General features: G+C 38.5%; 1 protein-coding gene across 1 annotated transcript in view; it reads right to left on the minus strand.

Annotated features, from left to right (window-relative positions):
- The window catches only part of Ralgapa2 (Ral GTPase activating protein catalytic subunit alpha 2), a 293361-nt gene that overhangs the window by 63636 nt on the left and 202800 nt on the right, over positions 1 to 26925 (minus strand). The window contains exon 38 of the mRNA XM_048811857.1: positions 22365 to 22492. Coding sequence (XP_048667814.1) covers positions 22365 to 22492 — 128 coding nt within the window. The remainder of the gene's footprint in view (positions 1 to 22364; positions 22493 to 26925) is intronic.

Here is a 26925-nt window from a genome sequence, read left to right on the forward strand (position 1 = left end):
TTGGGGGAGTGTGCTTCCAAATGAGGGTCAGCACTCCTTCACATCACCTATGAGGGTCACTGTAACATGCATCAGGACACTGAAGAGATGGGTGAACCAGGACAAATGCTGGAGTCTTGCCACCACCTCCTTTCCCGTCAGCTGGCCACAGACCTCTCAGAGGAGCCAAGGTGCACTGTGAAATCTCTGATTTTATTTTTTTAAACACATGGCAACAGTAGCCTAGGATGGGCATTCTATATTCTTACAAGGCGGGAATAACAGACCTTGGCCACAAAGAACTGCCTGAGGCCATGTTTTAAAAACTGTCAAAGCAATGTGAATACATCTTCAAGAATATCCCTCTAGTGTCTGAGAGGTTTGCCAAAGCCAGAAACTTAGCTCTCATTAGAAAAGACAAAAATCCTTTCTCCACTAACAGGTGACAGTTTCTCCACTTAAAGCTGAACATTTAAAAAACCAACCCAAACAATATTCTTTTTAAGGAAATTGCAATGATACAACCTTCACGGCTTAAGATTTTTGTGCCAGCTTGCATGGGCATGTGCTGGGGTTGTGGCTCAGAGTTAGTGTGTTTGCCTAAACAAGTATGAAGCACTGGGTTAGATCCTTGGCACCACATAAAAATAAATAAATAAAATAAAGGTATTAAAAAAAAGAATGGGAAAAGAAATTTAAGAAAAACTTGCACGGGCATGAAAATATAAATTCATCTAAAAAGTCAAAGCTTATGATTCTTGAATGCTATATAAAATTAAATAGATTTAATGTAATGAAAGCAGATTAAAGTAGAAGATAAGGAACCCCCCAAAATCAACTGAATAAAAAAAGCATGTGCCTTTTAAAGGTGTGTTTCTGTGAACACTGAGGCAGACTAAACTCTACTGCTTTTAGGATTAAATTCTTTGGTTTAAGAAGTCATTATAAAAAATCACTTAACTCTTTTGATTTCTACTTTAAGTCATTTTCTCCTATGCATTTCATGAAGACATTCTGTGTAATTAAATGGTACTAGAGGGGATGGGGATGTGGCTCAAGTGGTAGCGCGCTTGCCTGGCATGCGTACAGTCCGGGTTCGATCCTCAGCACCACATACAAACAAAGATGTTGTGTCTGCCAAAAACTAAAAAATAAATATTAAAAAATTCTCTCTCTCTCACTCTCTTTAAAAATAAAATAAATGGTACTAGAGTCTATTTTCCTCTAGTTAGATGCTTAAATGCTTTAAATGTTTGCATTTTTAATTTTTCATTAATGAATACATACTAAGTTCTTAATATGTTGAGTAATGGAGACAAGTAAGACATGGTCTTGCTGTCCAGTGGAATAAGCCTTGACCCATTGTGGTCCCATGATACCATCTGTGGGTGACTAGCAAAGGTATCACTAGTCTCCACTCTCCCTTCACAGGCAGGCTGCTGCTCTCAACAGGGTTCCCTCCTGCCTTGGATCTAGGGTGGCCTTGGATTTGCCTTGGTTAATAGTTCTGGGTCATCCAAACTGAGACTCTGAAAATTCTTGTGCCTTCCACTTGGGTCTTCTGCCTTACCCCAAATAGCCAGGTAAGAAGTCAGACTGAAGCTGACCATGTGGAGAGGCTGCTGGGTGAGGGATGCCTGACCAGGTCTGGCTGCTCTAGCTGTGCCAGTACAGGTGCCAGTCATTTGAGCTGCCTGGGGAAGAACCACCCTGCTTAGCCCAGGCAACTCACAGAACAGTGCAAGATCCTCTCTCCTTCTTTCCTTCAAGAATCTCTGCCAGAATTTTTAGACTCTATCCTGCAGGTCTGTAGTCTCTACAATGAGAATTCTAGGACTTCTATTTACAATTATCTTTTTATCTAAAATCAGGAAATAAATTAAGCTTTACTGAGATTTAACAAGAGGCCTGACACTGGTATCCTTCTTGTTGTCCTGGGTCAGGTTGAGTGTATGAACACTGAGGGAGGGTTCAGGGTATGAATAGTGTGACCTTCTTGCTGTCATCTCTCAGCCTGTCCTGGATCAGGTTCAATGTAACTGACCTGAGGAAGGGACAAGAAGGAAGAGAGGGACTGTCAGCAGAGTCCTCATTCACTTACTTAATACTGTGATGTGCTGAGGTTTACATAATTCTCCATATTGAAATTTTGAATTTGATTATCTTATAAATAGAAACATCTTTACAATCCATTGTCTTGAGGCCAGGCATGGCCATGAAAATCTGTTATACCCCTTATCTCATAGGAGAGTTCCTGTAAAAGATGTCGAACATAGAGATGAATTGCTCTTTTTTCTTTTTCCTTATGGAAAGACCAATGTTCTGAATTTGGAGACCTCTTCTGTGAAGGCAAGGGGCTGAATTCATTCACTTATTCAACAAGTACTTATCGAACAAATATTTACTTTGTGGCAGGTGCTGAGGCTGCATCTGGGGACTACAGTCACCTGGAAAACACCAGCATGGCTGGCATCCTGAGCAGTGTCCAATTGGTGCCTTCATCATACTCATTTGCTAAACATTTCTCCTCTCAGCCTTAGAGGCATTGGTGAGAATAGAAGGCACATACCAGACACAACATGAATAAAGTTGAGTAAGTGAATGATACAGTAACTAGAAGGTGCAGAGTTTATACTGAAAGACCACAGAGTGAGCCATAGGAGGTGTCCAGAGGGGTGTGTGTGCGCACGTGTGTGTGTGTGTGTGTGTGTGCATGCAGTTTACATGGGGAGGTCAGAAAGAGCCTACAAGGTTTGGGGAATAAGCCATGTGGACATGTAGAGGACACAAAGGGCACAGAATGCACAGGGCTCCTCTGGAAGACTCTGGCCTTGACCCTGGTAGCAAGAGCAGGGGAGTGTCATAGCTGATGCACATTTCAACAGGCCTTTGACCCTAGAAAAAAACTTACATACTGTTCCCTAAAGGAAAGGGGACATTTTTCACTCTAAGTGAGAGAGTAACTGCCATATGAAAGAAACATGCCATGGTGAGAAGACCTTGAGTAGAAAATGCAGAAAAATGTTGCCATCACGATAGCAATTTAATGTTGAAGATGGATGCTTTCAGAAAGTTATATGTATCACCTCAAAACTATGAAAGCTATTTCTTTTTGTACTGGGGATTGAATCCAGGGGCGCTTAACCCACCGAGCTATACTCCTGCCTCAACTCTGGAGCCGCTGGGGTTACAGGTATGTGCCTCCACACCTAGCATACAAGTTTCTATTGAAGGTGGAGTGCGCTTTCAGAAAGTTCTAGTTGTATCACCCCAAAACTATGAAAGCTATTTCTAACTTCCCAAATAAAGATTTTAGTGCACTTTGGATCTGTTTGTTAAAAAATATAACAACATCGGGCTGAGGGTGTAGCTCGGTGGTAAAGCGCTTGCCTCATGTGTGCAAGGCCCCCTCCCCACATGCCTGTGTGATTGTGTATATACACAACTGATCCAATATCAAGGAAGTTGGAAATTTCCAGCCAGATATCAACAAGAACCTTTGTGGAATTGGTGGCCAAGAATGAACACTGTCATGTTTTAGTAGGCCAAGAACACTATCTGCCCCATCCCAGCTATGTGTCTTTGGAAACTTTTATTTACAGCTGTGAAACCAAGTATCAAAATAAGCCCAGCTTAAGAGGATCCTTTGGAATCACTAAATCACAGAACTGTTAAACCAAGGTTATAAAAATAACACAGCACATGTAATACCATTAAAATACTGTTAATATCTTAGTAAAAGCAAAGCAATTTTATGCTATTATAAAAATACTTCAGTTATTATTCATTTCCTCATTATCTCATCCTTTTGAAATCCTTATTATTGAGTACATTTTATATTGTCATAATGAATTAGCATAGTAGAACCTGTACAAGTTTTATTTATTTTTGGTACTGGAGATTGAACCCAGGGGGTCTTTATCACTGAGCTACACCTTCCCCTCCTTTTCTTTTTTCTTTCTTTCTTTTTTTTTTTTTTTTTAAATTTTGAGACAGGGTCTTGCTAAGTTTTTTAGGGCCACACTAAGTTTCTGAGATTGGCCTTGAACTTGTGATCCTCCTGCCTCAGTATCCAGAGCCTCAAGAGTATACCACTGTGCCTGGCCTATTTATGCTTTAAAACAAGTCCATGTATATATGTTTGAATGGTATGCTTAACAGCTTTTTTGTCTTTTGTTGAGGTATGTCCTAAGAAGAGTGCAGACTTGTGAGGCAGGCAGTGCTATTCTCCAAAAGCCTGCCCACTGAAAAAAAAAAAAAAAACTTAAGCAATATAGCATTCATGTAATCAGCTGTAATTAGTGTGTGAACATCTTTTTGTAAAACAAACAAAATGAACAAAGCTGTAGTCAAATTTCCAGCCTACTGAGTTGTAGATGGCATATACATGAAGATACTTATCAAAGACATGTGAGTATCCGAACAATTTGAAGCTGCTGCTGGAAATCATCTTTCCCTCTGAGCTCCTGGGACCCTCTGATCCTTTTTTGTGCTTTGGGTTTCCATGATTCAACATATTCGTTGGGCATGAACTGGGCTTTTCCTAGAATATCGTTACATTTTATCCTATGTTTTGGTGATGATCTCTTCCAGCTGTGAAGAACCATAAGAACAAGGCCACTCATCTCTGTATCCTACAGTGCTCACTGTGGCCACAAAGATGTGGGCTGAAGTAAGAAGGCGCAGGTGTGATTGCCTCAAGTTCCCACAGTGCACGTGGCAAAGCCTGGGACCTGGGATATTCTGGTGGAGGCTGGAAGAACAACACAGCTGCTTCTGATTAAAGAGAATAAGCAAGGTGCCAGGCCCTTCTCTGTACTCTTGTATCCATCAATCCATCAGTTACCTGTTCATTCATTCATTCATCCACTCATTCATTCCTCAGTCTTCCTTCCTCCCTCCCTCCCTTCCTTCCTTCCTTTGGTTTTAATATTAGGGATTAATCCCAGAGGCATTTATTTCACTACTGATCTACATCCCCATCCCTTTTTGTTTGAGACGGCTTTCACTAAATTGTTGGGGTTGGCTTCAAACTTGTGATTCTCCTGCTTCAGTCTCCTGAGTCACTGGGATTACAGGTGTGCACCATAGTGCCTAACACCCTTAATCTACTTTTAGGGTGTGCATCCTCTGCCAAGTCTTATCAAGTCTTATTCTGGCCTCTAGGTGGTAGGTATACAGCAGTGGACAAAAACAAATTTTGCCCTCTCAGCAGTGTACATATTCATGGGACAAAGAAACATTGACTAACTAGTAAAGGCTTAGGGAAAAATGGAGTGACACTGCTCAGAGGGAAGTCTTGTTTACTTTGGAAAAACTTTCTACAGCAACCTTTAAACAAAGATCTAACAGAAGGGAAGGAGCTATGAAGACACAGGGGGAAAAGAGCAGAAATGCAGAATTCTAGGCAGAACATGAAGTTTCTGATGCTGGCACATGTTTATGGTGATTATAACGATTATGGATTTTTCTGTGGGTCAGAATAAGAACAATTGGAGGGTTTTGAGCTATGATCTGCTCTGGTTTCTATTTAGAACTCTGTCTGTTGGACAGTTTTGCAGGGAGAACAGGGAGAAGCAGAGGCATAGGGAGGAGACTACACACCAGTCTAGGGCATGACAAGGATGTTGAAATCAGTGTTGACAAATGGGGTGGGGGGATGAGAGACAGCTGAATTCCAGTTATATTTTACAGATAAATTAATTATATATAATCCATTCTATAAATCCTTACAATAATCTGTGAAGAATTATCTTCCTCATTTTACAGATAAGGAAACTAACAGATGTAAAGATATTCATTCAAAGCCAAAGAACTAGTTATTATTTAAAATAAGATGGAAACTCAAGGTCTGTCTGAGGCCAGCTAACACACACTGACTGCTAATTTGGGTATTGCAACAAAAAGACACATCTTAAAACTTATCTGGTACTTGTAAGAAAATTGCTGCCATGGAGGGAAGATAATATCCTTAAACTCTCTGAGAACTCTTGATAAGTGAAATCAAGACCCGACCACAAGATGGTCCTGGGAGGAGTAGCTCAATGGTAGACCGCTTGCCTACTGTGATTTAGGCTTGGGTTTGAGTCCCACTACTGGGGGTGGGGGAAGACTTGCCCACAAGGGTCCAATGTTAGGACATCAACGATACAGTATAACATAAGATGTAGCAGAAGATTTTACATTGCTTCATATTTATATCCAAATAAAAGTTTCTTATCCTGCTGAGTCATTGTCAGTGACATTTTTAGTTAAGCAGTCAGCATGGGTGTTCAGCTCATGTCCACGTAAAGGCATCCTAGACAGTCACAGAATGAATGGCTCTGGAACTCTAAAGCACAGCTGACCTACCATATTTATGGCCTAAAGTATGACCACTGGGGCAAATTAATCCAGAGAAAGGATTATAGATTTTCATGTTGTTTATTTATTGTTCAGTAATTAAAGAATATAGAAATTTATGTAAGAGGAAATCAAAACAAGTAAAAGGAAAGCACATCTCATCCTGATCTAAGCTAAAATCAAGACTTAGCACAAATTATATGCATTTGATAAAACTACAGAGCATAAGTACAGAAATAATCTGTTTCTTTTATTCAGATAATTTGTATGCACTTTTCTGATGAAGTCTTCTGATGTATGTACATGTCATTATACATGAAAAAATGTTTGTTAGAGGCATAAATTCTATTTTACCAAATTAATGAGTAGATAGTATTTCTAAGACATTTGTAAGAGGTTCTTCTTCTTTAAAGGGTTAAAATCCTAGGAAAATACTCCTTAAATTTAAAACTAATTGAACATTTTTCCAATATTCATATTAACAGTGGTTTCTTTGGAGTACAAATTTAATTGAACTAAGTTCAATTCATTTTAAATGTATAAATAAAACACACATCGTATTTAATTTCTCAAAGCCAAGCTAAATTCTCAGCAGGAAAAAATAATGTGATGACAGTTTCCATCTTCTTCAGGGAGAAAGTTACGGTTCTTGGGCGTGAAAGGCAGAACACAATAGTAAGTAGCAGCTCTCCCCATCGGCTCTCCACCTTCTTTAAATTCCACTGAGGATGGCAGTTTGGATGGAGACCCCAAAATCTATTCTGTCCATCTGTTTTATTATTCTTAGAACAACTGTCAAAAGTTGCCCAGGGATCAAGTTGCAAACATACTAATTTGCCTTTGAAAAGTAGGCCCTGGGGGAATTCTGGAACTCTGCTTATAAATTCAGAATCCCATCAGCCAGCAAGACTGCCCTACCCTTTGTGGAGGTATGAGACTTGCACTTCCAGGCATACATCTGCCTCAAGGCTGGGATGCACTGATATACTTACATCCCACTTCATAGGCAAATGAAGGCAGAACCGCAGGGACCTGGCATCTTAAAGGGCTGGCTGCGGCGCCCCACCCCCACCCCCAGAAGCTCAGGGTTTTTTAGGAGGCAGCCTTCATTGATCATGGGTGATAAAAGACCAAGGCTTTGTACTGAAGAGTTTAAAGGCGTGAACGTGGCAAAGGGACACAATTCTGTACTCTTTTATATCCTAGGACCAAACAGGAAGATGGAAACAAGATCATAAAGCACTGAACGCTGTATCATTTCATTTTTGTAACTCTGATAAAACAGTTATCCAAAAGATCATTCATCTACATAGAATATCTGATGTGCATTTTTAATAATAATTTGTAATAATGAGAAATGTCCAGAGAGTGATCTACCTAAAATACTGTGGCATACTACTCTGTTGGAAACTGGAGCCTTAAGTTTTCTGTCTTCAAAGCAAGTGCAAAATACAATGTACTTATTAAAGTGCATACTGACTCCCTGGTGAGTAGCTCACAAGCCCCCTGGTCTTGCGGGGAAGGAGAAAAGGAAGCAGGCACTAGTTCTGATTCTCTTCCTACCCACCTTGGTCCCAGTGGTCTCTATCAAAAGCTTTTAAAGCACAGGGCCGCAGAAATGCATCTGAAGCACAACACTCAACATACCTGGTTTAGAATTTGGCAAAATTCCTCAGAAGTAAACTAGAAAGGGCACCCTTTCAAGGCTAACATGATGGCATCTGGGTTGTACTCACTCACAGATTACCATTACCAAAAAAGTATTCTGCTTTGATTACAAAATTTACTGGAGTGTGTTGCAAATTACTCTGTGTGGAAACCTGCTGGGAGCGGCTGCAAATGGGAAGGCAGACACTGCACAGAAGGGATCACCAGTTGGACTTGCTTGCTTTGTCCTTCTTTGGCTTTGCACAATCTCTTATTATAATAAGGCATGTATTATCCTTTTTAGAGATTTGAATAACAGAAATCTCACTTTCAAAATACTGCTTATAATCTCAGAGTCTACTCCATGTTCTGTGGATGCCGTTTATGGCATTCTGTTCCTTTTTAAATGGGACCGATAATTAGTCAACTGAAATTTGATTAATGTTGGATTAAGAGGTTCTGATGTCTCACTGCAATGTGTTATTTCAGTCTGTGGGTACTGGAAAAGGCTGTCTTTAGGAAACTTGTTCCTCTTCTTTCCCAGAATGGGAAGATGAGTTTAAAACCTTGACTTTTAAAAGACAGAATTCAGTCTGTATCCAAAGTTTATAATGTAGGATTCAAGTTTTTGTTTTTTCTCACTTTTTAAAAAATTTGTTTTCTCACTTTGAGGCTGGATCAAATGAATTAACTATTTATAAAAGAACAGAATAATATAGAAATACAAGTCTTCCTCCAGAAATGCCAAGGGTGAGATCTTCTATGTTTTGTTGTAAGTTTAGCGTGGATCAAGGGTTCTGACAGTCTCTATTCTCATTAGGCTCTCTAGCACAGATTTTGAGAGTATGAAGAACTACTCTGAAAAAAAAAAAAGAATCTGTCTGATACAAATACTAAAGTCTATGAAAATGACCACTAGATATTTGAAGGAAAGATTTAAAATTTATACTATTCTGTGCTTTTTAAAAGTTAACCCTAGGGATGCCGCTTTTAGTTTCTTTAGAGTTTTAAGAAGGTCTGTAACAACCAGACTATCTTCCATGTTCTGCTCTGGGGCCAGATGATTATGTGTTTCTTCCTTGCTGATGTTTTAAAATTCATAATCTTGTTTGCCTACTGCTGAAGAGTGTGGAAGAATCAAGAATAATGGCTCCCTTTGAGGCTGTGTCATTCCTAAAATAACCATCTAAATGCTAAGGAAATATTGTCATGTATGAAATGACCTTTTGTTCTTTGAATATTCAGACATTAATAAATGTTAAATATCTAGAAATCCTAGCAGCTCTATGGAAAAGGTAAGTAGGGTCAGCAAATTCCCTCTTGCATGCTTTTGACATGACGGCCGTTTCCACTTTTCTAACAGCTTTCTAATAGCAAAATGTATTTGGGAACAACAGTGGAATTTGTGTCATCATGACCAAATGATTACGGTGCAAACCCAGGATTCTTCTGGGGCCCAGCAGGCTTCTGGTCCCTATGGAAACGAAACCTCAGATATTGTCCTCCACTCAGCTGGAGGACGAGCGCTGGGAGGCTTTTGTGCTCCGTGAGATTTCTTCCACAACCTTCCTGCAACAGACCCTAGTGCTTCCTCCTGACTCCTTTCTAATTGAGATGCAAATTAATCTCTCTGGCTGATTACACTTCCCTTAAAGCTACTGACAAATGCAGCTGTAACCAGAGTTTGTGGACTTTCCAACAAGTGACTTCAGCTGTCAGTATTTGCATGTGCAACCAAGGCCCAACCGGCTCCAGTTCTCAGAGCTGTGGAGAGCTTCCTTTGGGCGTTGCAGACGTTTTATTTACGTGTATAAAATTTACATACAATTAAGAGTCAAAAGCTAAAAAAATTAATCCTCCCCCCAACAACCTCTGACTAGTCCTTAGGCTTTAGAACACTAAAATTTAGGCCTTTTCTGGCACTTCTTTCTGACCCTGGGTCACTCTTTTCCTCGGAGGCCATCCATGGCTTTGATGGCAACAAGACACTTCCCTTCCACATCTCATCTGTAAGTCTTCGGACTTCCACAATGTTTGAATATAATATTTCTCCCCAAAACTGAATATGCTTACAGCTCTAAAAAAATGGGATTACTGAGTAGACTTGTTTTCTCTGTTCTCCTTTCCATTAATTTCAAAATCAAACATAAAGCCAACATTCTAATTGTCAAAATTCTCACATTAATGTCCTTCAATAAGGGGTGATGATGGAAAAAATTTTATTTAACTTTTGCAATGTTGGGGATTGAATTCAGGGCCTTTACATGTTAGACTAGGGCTCTACTACTGACTTACATCCTCAGTCCCAGAATTATTCAGAACACAATCAAAAGAAATATGTGTGAAGTTTCCTCTCAGTTAAAAGAAAAATTCATATAAAACCTATTTTTTTAGTAAAAATTCTAACTTTTTTTTTACTTTTAAGTACTATATCTATGTATTTTTACCAACCCAAGAATTTTCATTGAACACCTACTATGTGCCAGTTCTTGTTCTAATTGTTCAGGATTATAGCTGTAAACTAAACTTTCAAAAAATGGCTTAAAATGTGTACATACATACATAGATGCATAAATAGTCTACATATAGAGCTATATTTCACGTTGGACAATTTTTAATTTTGAAAAAATGCAGTTTTTAGGGGTTGGGGTTGTGGCTCAGTGGTATAGCGCTTGCCTTGCATGTGTGAGGCACTGGGTTTGATTCTCAGCACCACGTGTACACAAATAAATAAAGGTCCATCAATAACTAATAAAATATCTAAAAAAAGAAAAAGAAAACATGCAGTTTTATAAAACATGACTAGCTTTTGTTTTCTAAAATGATTTTACCAAATTAATATTTCTCAAGCTCCTTCCCTCCCTCCATCTCTGCCCTCACTTACACATGTTTATAATGTGCTAGGAGGTCTGTGTGAGAGAATATCAACAGAATGGAAACAATGTCTGCACTGGGAACTTCACAACATAATTGGGAGCTGGTGTTGCAGTAGGTGCTTCACATCTGAGGGTGAAACCACTAGAAAGGATGGGAGTCCATTATTACATGAGATTGAAGGGCAACATGTAGAGTGCAGTGCAGGAGAGTGATCCACAGGAGACTGTTAGTTTAGGGCCAGCACAGTGGGAAGCTATATCCTCCCTGCCTTCCATGAAGGCCTGCATCGAGATATGGTGACCCACTAAGGATGGAGCTGAAACTTCGGCAAGATAGGAAGGGTGGGGCTGTGCAGCATCATCTGCTTTCTCACCAGATCACTAGAATTGTCTAACAGTGATAAGTCATTTACTCCTTTCCATGAACCTGACCCCCCCACCATATTGTTTATTTAAAGGACTCATTTTGTGGACATTTCTGACCCCAGGGAGCCAACCTTTCACATGGAGGACCTTCTACTAATTGCTGAAGGAAGAACAATCTCCTAGCCTTTATCTTAACATCTACATAGGTAAAAAGTTAATATTTTCTGAAACCTCACTCCTTAATTGATTGGTTCTGGTTTTCATGAACTCTAGACTGGGGCCAGACTGGTAACATGGTGCTAATACCCACAGGTAATACTAGGCTCTCACCAAGGACCAGGCACTGTTGAACCTGCTTGGCCCATAAGCCCTCTCACCAACTCTTAACTAGTGGGGTGCCATGATGGTGGTGCTGGCACCAAGTCTTAGGTCTTGGTGTATCTTGGGAGACACCAAGCAGGGGGTATAGTTGACAGAAGAAACATACCCTGTGAAGAGGCTGACTGCTACCAGCAGAAAGGGATACATAGTGGGGTCAGACGTTCTGATTCTTTAGGAGATATATGAAAAAAAATTTTTTTAAATGCAGAATCTCCTGGTTTTTCAACATGGCTAACAATCTTCAGTTCTGTGATTAGTAATGCAGGGAGGCCAAATGCAGTTCAAAGCCCATCTAGGGGCTGGATTCTATCTGCAGGCAGTTAGTTTGTCGGCTCTGGGTTTTGAATGTTTGCCTTGACATTGAACTAAAGCTGCTTACTGGTCCCAGTTCTGCAGACTATTCTCCTATTTAAAAACCTTCCAGGCCTGGAAATAATTCTTTCTTGGTTTTAATGGCTCCCAGATACCTAAGGCACAACTGTTAGTGTTTCTCTGGACTGAATCCAGGTTGGTCAAAGACCCTTTCAAATGGGACCCCTAGAGCAGCACATGACTTCTGGATGATTCTTAAGGTTACAGAAGCACAGAGATGATGCCCTATTTCCTGTGAGGGGACCACATGTTTTGTGCACTGCATCCCAGAGGATGTTGGTGCTGGCTGCGTATGTCACCTTCTTGTCTCATCCCCAATCTGTGGTCATTCCAAAACCCCAGATGTTGTTTGCAATGACTGCTATCAAACCACTTCTGCACTTTTACAGCTGGTTATCAAAACCCAAGTATATGACATTATAGTCTATCCATTTCAATCTCTTCTTGTTGGGTGGGCTTAGAAATCTCATCTGTGAAGATATTCCTAATTTCTGATTTTCTCTAGGGCCAAATTAGTTAACCCTCTCATCTATACTACAAATGATAGATAGTCTTATATGTTCTAGACCCTTGTGAAAGTTACTGATAAAGCTGTAGAATACAAGAGAAGTTGGACAAGCCATGGCACAGAAACCATACCAGACACCAGGCCCTCAAATCATTCTAGTGGTTCATAAATTAATACTTTTCCAGTTTGGCTACAATGAAGTCAACCCAGCTCTCAGGAGCCCCCAGTTTTCTCTCATATCTGCCAGATGGTCCCAATACTTATCTTACACTTTATCTAAATTAAAATTTGCATTTATATGCTTCCCCTAAGCTCTCTAAAGTTTGTTTGGGATACCTTAGTATTTGTGAGCACATTCTTTTCTAAAGGCTCATGAGCTAATAAATAATGTAGTCAATTTAATAAGAAATCCATGTAACATTCCAAAAGTCATCCTTTTCAACCACACTTAAAAATGAAAAAAAATACATTTCTGTTTCTGGTTTTGGGTGTATCTATTATCTGACATGACTTCTAGAGGAAAATAAATTAGTCTTCATGGTATTGAGATGACTGCTATTTATCTGTTCTATGATCAGATATGGGTAATCCTGAATCAGGACCATTTTGCAAGTCCAGTTTTCTTTCTTTTCTTCTTTTCCTTCTCAGATATGTGTGATCCTTAATCAGGACCTTTTCTGAAATTCCAGTTTTCTTTCTCCCTCCCCCCACTTCCTCTTTTTTCACCCTCCCCTCCTTTATTGGGTTGGGGTAGTTGCTGTGGTATAGAACTTGCTTAGTGAACACAAGACCCTGGGTTTGATCCCCTGCACTGAATATATGAATTACATGAGTTCTTTTCTCCTTTAATGTTTTCTCAGTGGTTTGTATTTTACTTCATTCACTAAGACAATTTCCTGTTGTTTTCCATTTGAAGAGGATATGTCAGTTCTAGAAGATGGGAGAATCATAGGGTACTGATTAACAGGGCTGACTGGCTAAGAGCAGGGCCAGGAACTCCTTTTTTAATCTTAGTGCATAGATTTTTAAATGTGAATTAATCAGGGGCCACCTTCTTATGGCAGTTTGTTGGTTGTTTTTTCATATTTGCCCATTTTCTATCTCAGGTAAATATTTTTAATTTTATAATTTAAAAATTCCATTGTTAAAAATTTCTCATTTCTCATTTCCTCTCACAGTCTCAACTTACCCATGGGAATATGCCATTTCTTCCTCTGAACTGTTTTTTGCATTGTACTTCCCAAGTAACTGTTACTACTTGCATTTTTCTTCCATTTTTATATAAACTTTAGTACTTAAATGAACTCATTACTTTCTGTAACACTCAGAAGTTACAAAATCCTTATTTCAAATAGCTAAGAAATAGACCCCAAATAGCAGTTTTCCTTGTTTGCTTCCTGTCTTCGGCAAGATGAAACTGTTTGCCAGCTGAGAGCTCATTAAATGCTTATTGCTTTTAGTAGAATGCGCTGTGGAATTAATATCAAGTAGTAGAAATAGTTATTACAACTATATCTTGCTTTGGGCCTCTTTAGAAATTTGGATTAGAAAATCACTGTCCATCTCCTCCATTCAGGGTCTGACTCCATTCTGGTTGCTACTCTAAAATCCAGTCCCTTTCCTGAACATTTTCTATTTGTAGGTACTTCAATCCCATCCTGGAGTGATTTCTTTCTTTTTGGTGCTGCTATTCCCTTGCAGAAATTCAGTTCTGGGTCCTCTTACACTCAATTTTGCAAATGAAGACTCAAGACTGCTTGACCAGTCATGTATAAGATTAGCCAATAGAGTATATGTCTTGCTTGGCCAGTCTGCTGAAGGTAACCCTTCATCTCTCTCCTTGTTTTTCTGTGAAACCATTCTCTCCCTTTCCTTGGCCTCCATCTCCATCCTTCCAAATATGGTCTTTAAATGCTCCAAAGAGCTTTATTCTTCTTTTCCCTTATTATTCCCTATACCCCTGTAAATCTAGCAGTTATTACAATGCATCAATCCAACTTCTGCATAGGTATCCAATCCATCTCCCTAATACTGGCATAGGTCAGGCCCCTGCTCTCTCTTAGAATTCCTTCCCTGATCCCTTGAAATGCTTTTATCATACCTTCTTCCATGTATGTGAGGCCTTGTACACTTGTATACATCCTATACTCTGCCATATGGAAGTTTCTGACATTCTCAAATGTAATGCTCTTTCAAAGTTTGTTTATGAGCAAATATTATCCCCTTACTTGGGATATGTTATTCATATTTCTATTTTTTTTTTTGGTAGTCAGGACAGTGCCTGGTATTTAGCAGAGACATTTTTAAATGCTGAAAAATGCATAAATGGTTATGTATGGCAAAATACAACACATGGTACAGTTTGACTTCCTTTCTGAAGTGTATGGAAATGAATGGAAGAAAGTCTTCCCACGAAAATCCCATTGGAGACAAAGAAACGGGGTTGCTACAGCTTTAAGAAACAGGGTAATTTTGAAGATGTATAAAGGAGGAGCAGAATTTAGCAAAGAAACTATGAAGTCATGGTGTGTGAGAACAGCTCTGGTATTGTGAAGTATATGAGTTAACTTTAAAAATGAAAATAAATCTCACTTGTGACAGAATGAAGAATAAAATTACTTTTTCTTAGGCAGTGCAGTTTTCTCCATCAAATGCTGATAGTTCCAGAAAGCAGAGATGGTGAATGCCATTGACACTATTGTTCTATTGAAGTGGACGTTTATTTTTAAAAGCCACCATCTGTTTGATTCAGGGTAAACTCCTCCTAATGGGCATACTGCATATTGTGTGGCAACCTTTTCCCCGAAACAAGTTATCTGACGAGGAGAAAGAAAGCCCTGGCTCAAATAGTTGTGGAAACTTCTATCAGCTGACCATGGTTTCATTTGGAATCTTTAGTTGGCCTGGGAACTGTAAACATAACATGTGGCAAGCTTCCCATTTACAACACTCTAGGCATAGGAACAGGCCCTCTGATTGCCCATGAGGGATAGAAAAAGCAGATGGTAGGTGAGTTGGCCCTCATCACTCAGAAGGGCAGTGGTCACAGGACGAAGGCTCTACTTGACAGATTTGATTTAGCCCACTGAGAAAGTTACAGGAAAGCCAGGAAGGACAAAAGGGCTAGGCTGAAATGTTACAGAGGGTGCTTTCCAAATACAGCTAGCCCTACTGTGTTCACATTTTTTTTCTCATTTAAGACAATGATATTTTTCAGTTTTTCTATGTGCTTTAGCTACACTGTTCCAACTGTTTGATCAGTTGGCCAAGAGAACCCCAAACAAGAACTTCTTTGATATTGATTCCAAACTGAATTTACTGCTTAAAAATTCCCCCAAAAGGCAAATTTGTTCCAGAAATGCCCCCAATCTTCAGCTTAATCAGAAATGTTGCATTTCCTTGAACCTTACTGGAAAAAAAATCAATGCACAATGCATTTCTACTTCTAGTGAAATCTCACACAAAAATGAATCCAATTGACCATATTTTAAAGCAGTTAAATACCGATCATTCACTGGGAAGGGAAGGGATATAAGAATGACTGCTCCAAAAAAACTCTATTGGCTCTTTTCTTCATTTGTCTGGATATGCATGCTCAATACTAAAAAAGCAAATGTTCCCTCTCTCTAAGAGATTTACAGAAGGTCTGAACATGTCTTTTGTTCACTGAACAGTCATTTCTCATACCGGGGAAAAGAATGACATTGAGATAAAATGAGCAGTATGGCCATGTTCTACTTAACAGTTGTAATCTAAATATTAGGTATTAAATGGGGATACAGGGCTGTTCATATAAAATGGCGTGTGTTGCTAATGAAATTTTCCTCTCTTTGTCAGCAATCACCAATGTACCTAGTATCTTGTATCTCAAGGGAACAGGTAATGGCAAGTCTTCCTCAGATTTCTGGTCTCTTAAATGAATTTTTCTTATATGGAGGAGCATACTGCTTCCTATCTTTTTCTTTTTTCAGGGTCAAGGACCAAGCTCAGAGCCTTGTTTGTGCTAGGCAAGTGCTCTGCCACTAAGCTAAACCTACAACCCTGGGGCTTCCTATCTTTTTTTTTTTTTTAAATTTTTTATTGTTGGCTGTTCAAAACATTACATAGTTCTTGATATATCATATTTCACACTTTGATTCAATTGGGTTATGAGCTCCCATTTTTACCCCATATACAGATTGCAGAATCACATCAGTTACACATCCATTGATTTACATATTGCCATACTAGTGTCTGTTGTGTTCTGCTGCCTTTCCTATCCTCTACTATCCCCCCTCCCCTCCCCTCCCCTCCCCTCCCCTCTTCTCTCTCTGCCCCCTCTACTGACATTCATTTGTCCCCCTTGTTTTATTTTTCCCTTTCCCCTCACTTCCTCTTGTACGTACTTTTGTATAACTCTGAGGGTCTCCTTCCATATCCATGCAATTTCCCTTCTCTCTCCCTTTGGGGCTTCCTATCTTAATGGGTCTTAGTTCATAATGTCAATATGGTGTTGCCAAGGGATATACTGCCAGGCTTTTGGAAGGGGGTCAGTTCTACACACCTGGGAATAGAGTTCCTCGACTACTGCTGGTGGTATTGAAACAGGTTATAGGCAGGTTTTGTGGGTTTGTGACCTGAGCGGTTGCACGTGGAAAGTGTATTTCCTCTGATTGTGTTTTCTTAGAAGCTGACTGCCTGAGAGGTCACGTTTTCCTGCCAAGCCAAATCTGGCTTTGAATGCAGAAGGCAAGCAATAGTGTCCTGAGAAACATGAACAACCAAAGGATTCCATGGAATTCTTTCTTAGTTGTGCTATTTCCCTGTAGTAGCCAATTATTTACTTTGAAAATGATGACACATAAGGAATGAGGACTACAGGAGACCCAAGTTCTCTGTTTTAATCAGCTTTTTTGTTGCTGTGACTAAAAGACCTGGACAAGAACAATTAGAGGTGGAAATGTTTATTTTGGGGCTAAGACCTTTAGAGGTCTTACTTCAAAAACAGCTGTTGTGGTGTGAACTGATAAATACAACCAATAAGAGTGTAAATTATAGATTCTAGATTAGTAAAAAACATAGATAGAAGATTTTGATAAGTGAGATAAGACAATTATAAAGCAAAAACTGTCATAGATAGGCCTAAGACTCCATTTGGCTGCCTTCTATAAAACTCTGTTACAAGAGCTGTTTCTGAGAAAGTGAAATGAAAGCTGTTTATCTTCTTATAAAAATTGTTTTTCTGTACTTTGTACCCCACAAATTGTACCTTACTCAGGATGCAGCGGTGGTCATGGTGAGCTACCTCCTGGGTTTGAATGCCTTTGTGGGTCTACATGACCTTGAAGTAGATTCTCGCCCTGCTGACCCCCGCCCAAATTCAGGATGCGACTGTCTAGCACCTGTTTGAACCCAGGACTGTGGTCAACCGAACTGCAAAGCTAATGCTTTTTTTGCTTCTGTTTATCACTTGCTTGCTGACTGGAAAATTCCAGTCCTGCCTAGAGCCCACAGGTCCCTCTTATTAATTTTTTAATTTCTATGATTGGCTAGCTTACATGACGATAAACAAGTCACTGAGTTGTGCTTTTTGTGCTTATATTCTCTTTGGATGGACCAGGAAGCTGCTGTCCTCCCACAGAGCTTGAGTCTCTGCAGTGGGTGACAGTCCCTGGCCAGGTAAATAAAGCTCTCTTTTGATTTGAAATTTGGACTTAAAGTGCTTTCTGAGGTGTCTCCCCATAACACAGCTGGCTCCATTCCTTGGGGCTTGAAGTGAGGCTGAATATAATGGTGGCAGAGAGTGGTGGAGGAAAACAGCTGGGGAATCATATCAGGAAGCAGAAAGGGAAGATTCTACTCATCAGATACAAAATGTATACTCCAAAGGCAGATGCTCAGTGACCAACCTCCTCCAGCCATATCCTACCTGCCTTCAGTTACCACTCAATTAATCCCTACAAGGGGATTAATTCACTGATTGGATTAAAGCTCTCATAACCCAATCATTTCACCTCTGAATATTCTTGAACTATCTCATACATGAGGCTCTTGGGGAGCACCTAATATCTAAACCATAATAGTCTCTGTCAATTCTTCCTTACCAAGCAATAAACTAATTAGGTAGAGAGAGTATGTGCTTATCAAAAGTGAAACATAAACAGATAAGTTAGTTTTATACAGTGTTTGCATTCTTCCAGTAAAAACAAAATATATATGCATAGATGAGCTGTACAATATGAAATGCATAATTTCATCGATTTCATATTAAAAGCTTTTAGATTTGCACATTAAACCGACATTGCACAATATAAAGAAGAATGAAAAAATGCTTACAATTAAAAATTTTAAGTCCTTACACAGAGTGACATTAAATAGCAAATATAAAACTACCATGAGAAGTTGGGGGATTGCAAAAGAATGTAAAAAGCTTTATATTTTAACATCTCTAAAGGCATTTCTTCCTGCTTTTTGAAACAGAGCACCACATTCTCATTCTGCACAAGGGCCTTCAGGTTATGTAGCTGGTTCTGGATCTAAGTGTGACCTGATCTCCTCAGTCATTATGGGACCTGCATGGGCTTGGGGATCAGGGGAGTGACCCTACACTCCTTTCCCACCTTTGCCCCTACATCAAGTAGTCCTGGCTGTTCACCCCAGGATGCTGCACTAAGATGAGAACTTCTTGAGTGCCTATGGGGAGACAGCCAGGGAGGTTTCCTCTGGGATCACTCAGAACACCATCTGTACCACAGCTGGCTCTTGGGTTTGTCACAGGCATCCTGATGGATTTGAGCATGTAGAGAATCCCTACAAAACACAAGTTTACCACTCCAGAGCATGGAGTTCTTGTGCCTTCTGCCTAGAATGTTACCCCTGCTCTTGTAGGACAGCTTCTCTCTGATCTTCCAATGTTTGCCCAAATGCTTTCTCCTCAGAGGACCTCATTTACCACAATACTCTCTTGCAATTCTTTTCAGAACTTTTCCCAATTAGCTTATACATTTCTTATTTTGTCTTCTCTGTGAAGTACACGGGCAAGAACCTGGTCTCCCTTGCTCCACACTGTAGCCTGGCTCCCATCTCTGGACTTGGCATAGAGACCATAGGAAATGTTTGTTTGGTAAATGAATAAATGTAATTAGACACCCATAGGATTTGTTAGATTATTCAGTGTTTTTCAAAATTCAAATCTAAGACTTGTATCAATGAAGCAGCAAAATCCAGATATCAGCTATGACATAATCAAAGAGGTTTAGATTTTTGCTAAAGCATGTGCAGACCTGTTGTGTTTTAATGAAACATTAAGGGAATAGTTAATTATTGATGGCATAGGCTGATACATATAGTTTTAAAAGTCAATATTTTTTTCAATATATTTTTTTAAAGAAACAAAATAGAAAACAACAACAACAACAACAACAAAACAAACCAAAAAAACTCTCTTTCTTCTTTTTTAAAAATATTTTCCTCTCTTATTATATTTCTCATTTCTGACCTAAATATTAGCCCTTCTGCAGAAAGAATAAAGAATAAATGATTGGAAAGTTTTCCCCACATGACTACATCTCCATAAGAAAATTATGTGTAACAGTTAATTTATTGTTTTAAACTTTCTCAAAGTATAAGGCAAAAAATGTTCACCATTTTTATTTATAAATATATTTATATTATTTATAGTTGTATTGATCAATATTTATATAATGATCATTTTTAAACTTTTTCTTTCCTCATTTCTATACAATGTTGTCTTCTGATATGTCATTTACTGCTTTATGAATTATTTTAGAGTACAGAATTTCCTAACTCACACTGGCATTAAGTAGCCCTAGGTGGCATCATTATTCTTTTTCTTTTTGAGTACCGGGGATTGAACTCAGGGGCACTCGATCACTGAGCCACATATCTAGCCCTGTTTTGTATTTTATTTAGAATTAGGATCTCTCTGAGTTGCTTATTAGTACCTTGCTTTTGCTGAGGCTGGCTTTGACCTCACTATACTCCTGCCTCAGCTTCCAGAGCCACTGGGATCATGGTGTGTGTCTCCGTGCCTGGCATGGAATCATTACTCTTGATATGATCATTTGAAAAGTTTTGAAGTGATACTAAATAATATCCTTTGGAAAAAAAATACCCATATATTTTTTGGGACTGTGGACTGAACCCAGGTTATGCTTTGTCACTAAGTACATCCCCATCTCTTTTTATTTTTATTTTGAGCTAGAATCTTATTAAGTTGCTTAGGGCCTCACTAAATTGCTGAAGCTGGCCTCAAACTTGTGATACTCCTGCCTCAGTCACTGATTCTCCAGGATCACAGGTGTGCACCACCATCCGAGGCTCCTTTAAACTTAAAATATTGTTTTCTCTAAACCTGATTAATTCAATGGTGCAAAATTAATTCTTACTTGAGAAAAAGCAGTTTTTGACAAAATATCAAATCATGTATTTTATAATAAGAAGTTTGGAAGTAAAGAAAGTGATGTGACAAAAATCACAATGGACTTATATAAAACGGTATTTTCTAGTTTGCAAATGATTTTTTGTTGCCTTGGCCCAACATAACTGACTGATGGGTGTCCAGCTCATCCTAGTATATGCAAGCTAAAAAGCCAATTGCTGAATAGAACTGTCTTGTTTCTGCCAAGAAGCTCTTTTTAACAGAATGTGAAAGAAATACTCCATGCAGACGACTGAATCCACACCACCAGCCATAAGATTGTGTCTAGAATGCTGTGGAAATCATTGAAGAGAATGCCATCTCCAAACCACCACCACCAGCCTGGACAAAGCATGAGAGAGTGTGCTGGAGGGAATAATGCTGCCCTGGCCCCAGGGGAGGGACCAGATGGGACCTTATAGCTCTTTTCTACTACTAATTTCTATGATAATTCTAAATTGCCACATGGCATAGTTACGTATTTTTTTTTTTAATCTAAGGCAGAATATCAGGCAATGAAGTGACCAGGATTTTAATGAAAGGTATCTTTCATGAATTGTATCTATTCAGACTTTATTTCTTACCTCCCTCCATCCATTAGTAACACATCATATACAGTTATGTTGGGAGAACTTTATGGAGACAAGTCAAGCACAATGCATTTTTAATCATTATCAATACTAATTAGAAACAAATATATTCTAGGAGGTCAGATGCTTTTTGCAACAATTTTATGAAGTCATTCACATCAAGCTCTTTTTTTTTTTAATAATTAAAGATCATGCTTGGATCTAAGGATTATGGCATGCCAGGTAATGTTTGAGAGAAAAATTAGAAAAGTAAAAGTTCTTCCAGTTTTTAGAGACAAGATCAGGAATTAGAGGAGGAAATATTAGTGATTTGAGAAAATTACAAAAGAATTTCTGTCCATTCTTACTGGTGAGTCCAAATGCAACTTCACTTGGCCTTTCTTTTCAACCAGATGCAATTTCTCTTTCTTTGACCTTCCAGAACTTTATTTGCACTTCTCAGGTGGCCAATGCCACATTCTTTGATTTATTAGAGGCATTTCACTTGCTATTTGGAGGTGCTCTGAATGAGACCATTATATTTTGTTCAGCATTACTCTTTATACACAACAAACTGCAACACCCAGGGAGGATAAAGGAAGAGATTGAACTTGGAGAAAAATACCGACAGAGCCATGAGCATCTCATGATAGCCATAGTTTCTCAGACACAAACTGATGTGAGTAAATCATGAAAATAAAATCTTCCTAGGTTCAAGGTAGCATAAATTATATTTAATATAAATTAACAAATACTATAAAAATCATACTATTTTCAACATAGACTGAAAAAATTCTCACTTCAATTTTCAGTTCAGTTTTTTAATACTTACCTCTAAAGAAAAACTGCTGGGAATCTTGATTCTGGGAGCATTAGTAAGTTACATTTTCAAAGCAAAAAGATACAAACTCTGGTAGAGTGGGATGAGGCACTTCACAGCCCTGCTGGCATTGATGCAGGTGGCACATATAAGGCTTGGCAGCAGCTTCCCACTCACTATGGCTCCATCGAACAGAGGACCAAAAAATGGAACCTGTTGATCAGAAATAGAAAAATGCTTACTTTTCAAAAACCAATAAAAACTGTACGAGAACAGATAACAAATGTCTAAAACCTGGAATGAACACATAGACAGTCATCCTCAGGGAAAGTGCTTACCTTCACAGGACATGGGTAGAGAGGGCTTTCAACTCAAGGAAAGCAGGACTGCTCTAGGAACTCTTGAGCAAAACTTCTTGTTAATAGGTAATTATCACCAGTTTTTTTTTTTAGTGTGTGTGTGTGTGTGTGTGTGCATGCGCGCTGTCATTTATAGAAATGCCACTATTCTTTCTAAGGACTTATATCATGTAGATTATGTGTGGTACACAGATCCCAACTTTGGAACTGGTAATGTTCCTGTTATGGATTCGATACATGTTGGCTCTTAAAGGAGATGATCACCATTGCAGTCAACAATTACATGGTCCTACTTAAGAGTTCTTCTTCTTCTTGAGCTTTTCTCTTTGCTTTCAAGATACTGCAGGACCTCATTTCCTTCTACTTCTTGAATAGACACATGGCTTTTCTTTGCTGGACCAATTTCCACCAGGTAGGTAACCCGCAAAGTTTTCATGCCTGTCTTTTTTGGGTTTCTTTTATTTCTTCAACTTGCTTCATTAGAATTTCATTCACTAATAGTGATATGGTTAGCACCAAGAGATCAGGGACTAACTCTGCCTTGTAACTCATATTAATTTACTATTTCACTTGCTTAGTCATCTATTCACAAAATATTTATTATGTGATGGACACTGTTTTATTCACTGAGGACACCGCAGTAAATAATACAAAAATCCCTAATTCCACTGAGTTTATAGGTTATTGTAGATTTCAGATAACAAACATTAAAAACACATACAATGCCTCACCTGTGTGAGGCAGTAGACGTGTTAAGGTGAAAATAAAACAGAAGAGAACAATTAAACTTTTTTTTGAGGTATGGTATCTCTAATTAGGTCAAATGGGAAGGAAGGGTTTTAAGAGAAGATGATATTTTAGTAAAAGTCTAAAGGAAGTGGCAGAAGGAATCACAGGTAGGAGTCCTTCAGATTCCATCTGATGGAAGAACAGACCAGGCAAAGGAAGAGAAAATGCACAGGCCTAAGGTGATGGGAGTGGAATTGAATGTTTAAGCAACAGCAAGGAAGTCACAGTGACTATAGCCAAGTAAGTGAAAGAAAAACCTGAAAGAGATGAAAGTCAGGTAGTAAAAGGACCTTGTGGGAAATTATAAGGATTTTCGATTTCTAGTCTAAATAAAATAGAAGTTTTGTGGAAGGCTTTAGGGAAATGGGGTATATGATCTAACCTACATTTTTAAAGTATTGTTCTGGGCACTGTGATGGGAAAACTGCAAAGGGAAATTATGGAGACCAGTTGGGAAACTACTGAATAATCCAACAAGAGATAATGATAGTATGGATCAAAGCGGTGGCAGGAGAAGAAGGTGGCTTTCTGGATATATACTCTGAAGGTAGAGTTGATAGGATCTGAAGAGGATGGCTGATGAAGTGGAAGGGAAAGAGAGGTGTCAAGGATGATGCCATGATTTCTGCTGTAGAAAGGGTCATAAGTTCATTTTAAGATGTACTCAATTAGAGATGCCTATTGGATATCTGGTGGTAATATGTTGAGGAGGCAGTGGATGTCCCAGGCAGGAAGGCAGAGGAGAGGCTTAAATTGGAGATATAAACCTAAGAGTTGTTCACCTGCAGATGGTGTTTCTAAGCACAAGGGCATAGGAAGAGCTTGAAGGACTATGTCCTGTGGCCCTGATGTTAGAGGTTGAGGTCATGAGAAACAAGAAAAGAAGACTAAGAAGGAGTGGCTTGGGAATGGAGGAGACAAATTCCTTTGAGTCATTCAGAAACTTTAGGTGATTGTAAATATACTTGCTCAACAGGGACGAAAAGCTGAGTTTAGGTTCTGATTAGGATTATTACATGTAGTCTTTCATTAAATTTACCATTGAATATAGGATCTGGAAGTGGTATGAAGATTTGCTCAATGTTTTCTTCTAGGAACTTTCATATTTCAGTCTCTAATCTGTCTCATTTTTTGCAGTAGCTCTGTACCTGGCATGTGGCTACAATACAGGTACCTCCTGAATGAGTGAAGTTTACTAATATTTTAAATAATTTAATGAATGCAAGTCTTCAGCCTAGATTCTTTAACATCTTGTAGTAACTGCTTATTAGTAAAATACCTTTTCTGTGGTTGGCATTGGAGGAGAGGCCTGGGATACACAACAGGAAATACAAGACTGTTTTCACCTATAAGGAGCTAACACAATTGTAAAACACTATGGACTGATATCAACAAAAATGTAGAAGTTCTGGGGCTGGGGATGTGGCTCAAGCGGTAGCACGTTCACCTGGCATGCGTGCGGCCCGGGTTCAATCCTCAGCACCACATACAAACAAAAGATGTTGTGTCCGCCGAAAACTAAAAAATAAATATTAAAATTCTCCCTCTCTCTCTCTTTAAAAAAATGCAGAAGTTCTTTACTAATTTTTAGCAAATTAAATCCAATAATATAAAAAATAATACATCTTGATCAAGTGGAATTGTCCATAGGAACTCAAACTTGGTTGAACATTCATAAATTAATTCATTAATTCAATTTACCTCATTAACAGAATAAAGAAGGAAAACTAGAAGACTTTCTTAATGAATGCTGAATAAAACACTGGATAAAATTCAATCTTGTTCGTGATTTTAGAAAAGCACAACAGAACAACAACTCTCAGAAAACTGGAAATATATGGGAACTATTTCAGTTTAAAAAAATCTGCAAGAGGAAAAAATGGCATCATAATTCATGATAAAATATTGAATGCTTTCTACACAGTATCTAAAAAGGCAAGAATATTTATGCTTACCTCTTCTATTCAACAATTTTAATGTTCTGATCATTACAAGTAGAAAAATAAAAGAAGGAAAAAAGAAAAAATACGTGAGAAAGAAGTAAAATTATTTTTATTCACAGAAAAACATGATTATATAAATGAAAAATCCAAAGGAATTTAACTAGAACTAATTAGTGAATTAGCATAAGTCACAAGATACGGTGAACTCCCCAAAACAGGACCCTAAAGAAAGAAGTCAAAGAAGACCTTAGAAGATGGAAAGATTTCCCTTGCTCTTGGATAGACAGAATTAATATTATCAAAATGACCATACTACCAAAAGCACTATACAGATTTAATGCAATTCTGTTCAAAATTCCAATGACATTCCTCATAGAAATAGAAAAAGCAGTTATGAAATTCATCTGGAAAAAATAAGAGACCCAGAATAGGTAAAGCAATCCTTAGCAGGAAGAGTAAAGCAGATCGTATCACTGTACCAGACTTTAAACTATACTACAGAGCAATAGTAACAAAAACAGCATGGAATTGGCACCAAAACAGACTGGTAGACTAATGGTATAGAATAGAGGACACAGAGACTAACCCACATAATTACAATTATCTTATATTACACAAAGGCACCAAAAACTTACATTGGAGAAAAGATAGCCTCATCAACAAATGGTGCTGGGAAAACTGGAAATCCATATGCAACAAAATGAAGTTAAACCTCACCATGCACAAAACTTAACTCAAAATGGATCAAGGACCTAGGAATAAAACTAGAGACACTGATTCTAATAGAAGAAAAAGTAGGCCCTGATCTTCATCATGTGGGATTAGGCCCCAACTTCCTTAATAAGACTCCTTTGGCGCAAGAATTGAAATCAAGAATCAATAAGTGGGATGGACTCAAAATAAAAACTTTCTTCTCAGCAAAAGAAACAATCTGTGAGGAGAACAGAGAGCCTACATCTTGGGAGCAAATCTTTACCCCTCACACATCAGATACAGCACTAATCTCTATAAAGAACTCAAAAAGCTAAGCACCAAAAAAAAAAAAAAAAAAAAACCCAACAAAAAACAAATAACCCAATCAATAAATGGGCCAAGGACCTGAACAGACACTTCTCAGAGGATGATATACAATCAATCAACAAATATATGAAAAAATGTTCATCATCTCTAGCTATTAGAGAAATGCAAATCAAAACTACTCTAAGATATTATCTCACTCCAGTCAGAATGGCAGCTGTTATGAAGACAAACAATAATAAGTGTTGGCGAGGATGTGGGGAAAAAGGTACACTCATACACTGCTGATGGGACTGCAAATTGGTGCAGCTAATATGGAAAGCAGTATACAGATTTCTTGGAAATTTGGGAATGGAATCACCATTTGACCCAGCTATCTCACTACTAAATCTAAAGGACTTAAAAACAGCATACTACAGGGACACAGCCACATCAATGTTTATAGCAGCACAACTCACAATAGCTAAACTGTGGAGCCAACCTAGATGCCCTTCAGTAGATGAATGGATAAAAAAAAATACGGCATATATATATATAT

Source organism: Marmota marmota, unplaced genomic scaffold (genome assembly GCF_001458135.2).
Source record: "Marmota marmota marmota unplaced genomic scaffold, marMar, whole genome shotgun sequence".
Classification (NCBI taxonomy): domain Eukaryota; kingdom Metazoa; phylum Chordata; class Mammalia; order Rodentia; family Sciuridae; genus Marmota; species Marmota marmota.